This window comes from Manacus candei, unplaced genomic scaffold, assembly GCF_025592945.1.
Source record: "Manacus candei isolate 608988 ecotype Guabito, Panama unplaced genomic scaffold, ASM2559294v1 h1tg000028l, whole genome shotgun sequence".
NCBI classification, from domain to species: domain Eukaryota; kingdom Metazoa; phylum Chordata; class Aves; order Passeriformes; family Pipridae; genus Manacus; species Manacus candei.
The window spans coordinates 6,549,977-6,556,304 of record NW_026138076.1 but is presented as its reverse complement, the minus strand read 5'-3'; the positions used below and the strand labels follow the sequence as shown (position 1 = coordinate 6,556,304).

Here is a 6,328-nt window from a genome sequence, read left to right as displayed (position 1 = left end):
AAGTAAATCTTAATGTTTATAATTAAAGTTTGACTAATTGCAAATTATAAAAACTGTTACAAATACTCTCGAATTGGTTTACACTTATTTTAAGAAAGACTTGAAGTAGTTGTTAAAAATTGCAAGGTTAGCTGTGCTTCGCTGCGGTTAGCTGCTTGTTTCTAACTCCCCCCCCCTTTTTTTTTTTCTTTTTTTTTTTGGAAGCGCAGTTGGGCTGGGACTGGGGTGTTGTTGGATTTTCTTTGTTTTGCTGGTCACGGTGTGCCTGTTAGAGATAAGTAAAAGTGAAGCAATCTGGTAATTAACATATGAACAGCAAAGGAGAAGACAAACTGGAAAGAAAAGAAGAGGGAGAAGAGGTTGGGGGGCGGACGGGCGGCAGGGGGCTGGGCTGGCCGGGGCGGGGGGAAGGTCGGCTGCGTGGCTGGAGTCGGGCGGGTCTCTCGGCGCTCCCTTGCTGTTTGGAGCACAGCCGCGTGATCCGGGCCGCGGGGTAGAGAAGCTGCGGCCTCGGGGCGGAGGGGGGGCTGCCGAGATCGGCGTGCTCTCCACTGGCGAGTTGCGACGCCGGGGCCTCAGCGGGGCGGGGAGCCGCGGCGGGAGCGGGGCTGGGCTCGGTGAAGGCGGGCAGAGGGGCAGCGATTCGTGGCGGCCGCTTCCTCCTCCTCCGCGCTCGGCTCTCCCCGTCCGGCGCCGGCGGCGCGCGGCCCCCGGGGCAGCGCCAGAGCCCGCCCACTCCGGGGACGTGGCGGGCACTTTGGGAATGCCGGTCCTCCGTGCTGGAACACACGTGCTTCGCGTGCAGCCTCCGCCACCGTCCCCAGTCCGCACCAGGCTGCAGTCTCAGCACCCCGGCGGCGCCCCGCAGCCACCGCTGCCGCGTCCATGGCACACCGGCCGCCCGCACTCCCCCGGCCCTCGCCCCCCCGAGTCACACGGCACAGTTCAGTCACCAGCGCTCCGCGGAGCCGGCACCACCGTTCCGAACGTCTCACCCCCCCGGCAACACAGAGACAGGACCAGTCAATGGTGGAGGGGGAGCGAGCCCCTAGCGTTTCCACCCTTTACAGTTTAAAGCGTAGTTTGAAATTCCGTACCGAATTTCAAACGGCGAAGGTCGTGCCGTTGGGCGCCATGTGTCGCAGTTCCTGGGGTTTCTGGGGGGTCACTGCCGGCCGCTCTGTGTAGGTTTTCAGGGCTGGAATCATCCCCCCGCCACCCGTCCCACGTGGCAGGGACAGGCGGCGGAGGTACCTAAGCCAAGAGACCACACAGCACGCAGGGAATCCAGCAGCGAAGAGGGCTTTATTCAAATTTCCCGCAGCTTATAAAGGCTGCTGGGCCAAAGAAGCGATTGGCCATTTGGCCAGCTAATGCAAGGAGACAGTATAATAACTATGGCAACACAGAAACCAATGGTAGACAAGTGAATTAAGAGCTTCCAAACCTGACATATACTTCTCTTTTGATCTTAGTGACATGTTAGTGTTAAAAAGTGTACAGCTATGCCAAAACATACTACCATTTAACTACTTTCTCTTTACAATTATTACCTTAAAGTCTCGGGAGTTTTCCTTCAAAACTTAAGAGTCCGTTTGTCATTCACTGCTATCAAAGCCAAGATTACCACTTCTGAGCAAAGAGGAACAATAGGACTAGTAGGCAGAAACTGTTTTTAAAAAGGCAATATTTATTAACTCTACAAGATAAAACTGAAGTTCATGCACAGCAGTTTTGAGACTCCCTCCACCTTCAACACCACAGAAGCACAAGCAAGTTCTGAGTCATCTTCAGATTGTGAGAAATAGAAACCCAGTTGGGCAATTTCCAATCAGAATTTATTATATGATAAAAGCAAATTCAGTGCTGGGTGATCAGGGAAGGGGTTCAACAACTCCCAATGTCTGTCACACCTAAAGAAGACATTTGTTCTACATTTATTTCCAGCTACTACATGAACATTATACATAAGTATAAACATTACACATTGTTAGGTACATGAGTATAAACACATTGTTAGATACATGAGTATAAACATTACAAATTGTTAGGTCAGACATTCCACAGATATTTCTTAACAAGAATGTTATCTATAAGCATCCATAATATATTGTTAAATCTGGCATTCAGCAGATGTTTGCTTGTTATCTATACAAAGTTATAAATTTTAAGAAAGGTGCTATTATCTAGCTAACTAAACAAAATTCTCTCACTACAAATCCTACACAAGGTAAAAGGGAGGTAACTTGTTTTATCCCTTTATAGGGGCCCAATTAAGTTTTACGACTTGTTTTCCTTTTCTCTCCAGGCCATATTGACCTTACACTGTTTCCTCTTAATAAGCTCGAATCATTTTCTCAGTTTATCACAAGATCACTGCATTGTGAGGTAGAAAAATAATTTCATGTGTTAATACTAAATTTCTGTCAAAGACTATAAACTACAGCTAAAAGCTAACTCTACATAAAGAAAATAATTCATCAGCTTCCATTTTCCTCTTTGTCTCCTCGGCTAGAGTCTCTCTGGGATCATACAGGGCCATCTTGCCAGGCGAGTGACATCTTCTCTGGGATATCCACAGCGCGCAGCAGTGACAGCAGTCCCCAGCCAGAAGGAATGCACACCATACTGCTCTGGACACAGCCCCAGCAGACCCAAGGCACATCGGAGAATGGTCAGGAACTCCCTCTTCGTTACAGTCCTATTATCCAAGTGCACAAAGAGTGGCCCTTCCAGCTGAGAACGAACTGTCACATAGCTCCGGAGGGCCAGAACAGGGCACACCCATGGCTCTCCAGACAGCGCAAGGCTGATGATGTGTCTCTCCTGTCCCACAGGAGAGTTACGCAGAAAAAGCACCACCTTCCTCTCCGTCAGCTGGAGGTCACTCAGGTACAGAAGCTCAGGCTGCAGTACATTACGGTGCTTTGCCACCATCTCTCCTATTCGAAGTGCCCCAAAAAAAGCTACAGTAAATAACGCACGGAACAGTAAGCACTCATAATGAGTTATGCATACAGACTCCAGAGCTCCTAAGAGAGATCGCAACATCTCAATTGTTATAGGCAAGTATTTGTCCCTCAGGATACCTGCCCGACGTTTCAACCCTGCCACCATGCAACGGATTATAGGATCTTCCAAAGGATCAGAGTTACCAGTCAATTTTGATAAATAAGACAGTGCTGCCAGGTACAAGAGTGTCCTTGAGGAGGAATAATTAGATTCAACAGCCAAAAACCCTCTAACTTGCTCCACTGGAATTGGCCAGGCTGCAGGCATTCCCATGCTTTTCCTAAAGTCAAGGAATTTCTTCAGTCCTTCGAGGCAGGCTTTCCAAAGCCTACTATGCCCTGAGCATTCCAGCAAAGACAAAGTCTTCAGAGGCCAAGGTCCCAAGGAATGTTTCTCATGACGACTAATCTCCCTTCCTGCAAGAGAGGATCCATATTAGCACATGAGGACAAGAGGCACAAACATGCCACTTAAGGCAGAGATATTTTTCAAATGGGAAACAAGCAACATTCCAGGCCCATTTCAGGCACTGGATGTGGTAACACGCTGGGAATTTACAAGGTTGTGAAGTAGTAATGGAGAAGACAAGCAAAAACTACTTCTTAAACCAAGGTACGGCTTGCATAAGTACAACGGCAAAGGTCATACAGCAAACTCGAGCAAAACAAAGAAAAACTTGCCGGGTCGGAGGTACGGCCGCCAGCGATGCTGTTACCTCTCGCCAGCGGCCCGGCCCCGTCTCGAACTTACCGGCCCCCTTCCCGCACTGACCGGCCCCCTTCCCGCACTTACCCGCCCCGTCCCGCACTGACCGGCCCCGTCCCGCACTTACCAGCCCCCTTCCCGCACTTGCCGGCCCCGTCCCGCACTTACCAGCCCCCTTCCCGCACTTACCAGCCTCCTTCCCGCACTTACCGGCCCCGTCCCGCACTTACCGGCCCCCTTCCCGCACTTAGCAGCCCCCGTCCCGCACTTACCGGCCCCCTTCCCGCACTTACCGGCCCCCGCCGCGCCGCGCTCCCCGCGGTGCCGGGATCCGCCCGCCTGCGCCGCCGCCTCGGTGCTGCACGGTGCTTCTGGGCTGCGACGCGGGGAGGTGACTGCCTGCCCAGCAAGTCTCATCTCCAGCCACTCCATACCTGGCTCCCGGGCCAGCAGCGCCAGCATGTCCCAGAAGGGCGCGGCGACAGGCGCAGCTGGGGAGCGGGCACTGCAGGCCATGGCAGGAGGACCAACCCAGCTGATGCCCCTCAACCCCGCGCCACACGAAGCCTGCCAGAGCTGAGCTCCGCGGGGACCTTTTATGGCCGCGGGTCCGCCCGCTGCGCCCTCCTCCAAACACCTCCTCGGTCCGGAGCGCTGCCCTCTGGAATGCGACAAGAGGGTGCAGAGCCGGCCCCCATCTCCGAACTGGAAGCTGTGAAACTTCCAGTTGTTTAGCACATTGTCTTCTGACAAAGCCTGGAATGTGACTGGATTTAGTGCTAAGGTGTCCCGTATGGGACACCACCTGCCCCTGCTTGCTAGTCCTCTCGATCTCGCTTTGAAGAAGGCTGTGCAGGGACGCGGTCAATCGCCTTCCCAGGGAGCCTCCTTTCCCTCAAGATTTAACCATTACTCCTGGCAGACATCGAGGCCGGTGCCGTGTTTGTACCTCTCCCTGCTGCCAGCTCTCTTATTTTAGTTACACAAGGTTTTAGGCAGGAGAGAACAAGGCCAGGGCCAAGGAGGTTAACTCACCCGCGGGCCGACCCTCTGCTCCTTCCTTAGCCCCTGGTTGCAGCACAGTGAAGGCGATAACGGGCCGCTGAAGCAGTTCCAAGGCAAAGTCTCACTTACAGTCGACTCCCATCCAGGCCCGTGGGAGGAGGAAGGAGGATGGGGGGAACCCCGCACTGACCCTCAGGCACAGGCTCGGGGTGGGGCGCAGAGGTGCACGCAGGGGGGCCGTGACAGCGGGGTAGAACTACGAGCCGGGCTATAAAAGGGCAGCGCGGCGGCACCACTGAGGGGTCGCTGGTTCGTGCTTCTCACTGAGCGTCTGCTGTTTTGTTGTTGATGCAGAGAAGTAGGGTTGAGCTGGCGGCTGCCCTCTCACCCTTCTGGGCGCTGCTGGCACTGCTGCGGCGGGAGCCCGGTATGGGGTGGCTGCCGTGCAGCCCCGATGGCTGCAGCAGAGAGCGGCGTACCCGCGGACTGGAGGCTGGCAATGGGGAAGACGCTGGTGAGTGTGGCCTTGGGGAGTGTTGACCGGCTGTGTGGTGCAGGAGGTGGGCTTGGCACGTTTTTCCATGGGGTCTGACCCCAGTGCTGGAAGACTTCTGGGACCTCTGTGCACTGCTGAATCTATTATTGGTTTGCGGTGGTTTTGCCACTCCCAGCCCCTTGTGCCTACCGAAGGAGGTCTGAGGTCATAGAAACCTTGCAGTAGGGTGGTGCATCTGTCACCAGGCTTGAGATGTTGCTTTAAAGAGATAAATAGCTGGGGGTTTATGATTTTTGAGACTCTAATCTTTCTCCTGTGGTCTGACTGTTGGAAGCTGTGTAGATGAGAGCCATGAGAATGCATTGGACAGGCTTTTTTCAGAGCAGTTCAAGTAAAAGCTGAAACATGTTGAAAGGGAGGAGACTTCTATCTGCTTTACTGTCTGTGAGACCACCTTTTTTGGCATTACTAATGTGGCTTTCTTTCAGCAGATGAACTCAACCAGATTCCTGAGAAGCATCCCTTGGGCCCTTGGCCCCTGAAGGTTCTGCTGTTACTGGAGGACTCGGGAGATAGACACTTGTGGCAAATCTACCATGAAGGCCTGAAAAACTTTCTTGCGTTTAGAGAAGGCATGGCTCTATCTGCAGTCTGGCCAATTCCAGTCGATCAAATAAGAGAGTTTCTGGTTGCCATGGAGTCCCAGGATCTGCCTCCCACAAAAATAATAATGTATATGGAAGGACTGTCCTTTATCTCCGTAATGGTAGATTATCCTGATCCTCTTAAAGATCCTGTTATCCGTTCCATGATATCAAGGTTAAAATGTAGGATTCACCCTTCAAATTATGCATACTATCCTGTAACAATTGAAGTGTTAAGATCTCTCCTGGGGACCCTGGAGTCTGTGTGCAGCTCTCCTTATGAGTGTATATTGTTCCGTGCCATGTTTACTGTAGCTTTTTTTGGTGCACTCCGTATAGAAGAGATGGTGGCAAATCACCAAAATATATTACAGCCAGAGCTCCTGTACTTGAATGACCTCCAGCTGACAGAAAGGAGCGCACACCTTTGTTTGCATACATTTCATATGGGCCAACAGAGGTATTT

At 52.3% G+C, this 6,328-nt stretch overlaps 1 protein-coding gene across 1 annotated transcript; it reads right to left on the bottom strand.

Moving 5' to 3' along the window:
- Nucleotides 1-2,507: 2,507 nt before the first annotated feature.
- LOC127472131 (uncharacterized) lies at nucleotides 2,508-4,233 on the bottom strand. Its single transcript, XM_051789829.1, has 2 exons — nucleotides 4,011-4,233; nucleotides 2,508-3,428 (listed from the first exon to the last, which is right to left on the bottom strand). The coding sequence occupies exons 1-2, from the start codon at nucleotides 4,231-4,233 to the stop codon at nucleotides 2,512-2,514; spliced, it is 1,140 nt and encodes a 379-aa protein (XP_051645789.1). The 3' UTR covers nucleotides 2,508-2,511.
- Between the last annotated feature and the right edge of the window lie 2,095 nt (nucleotides 4,234-6,328).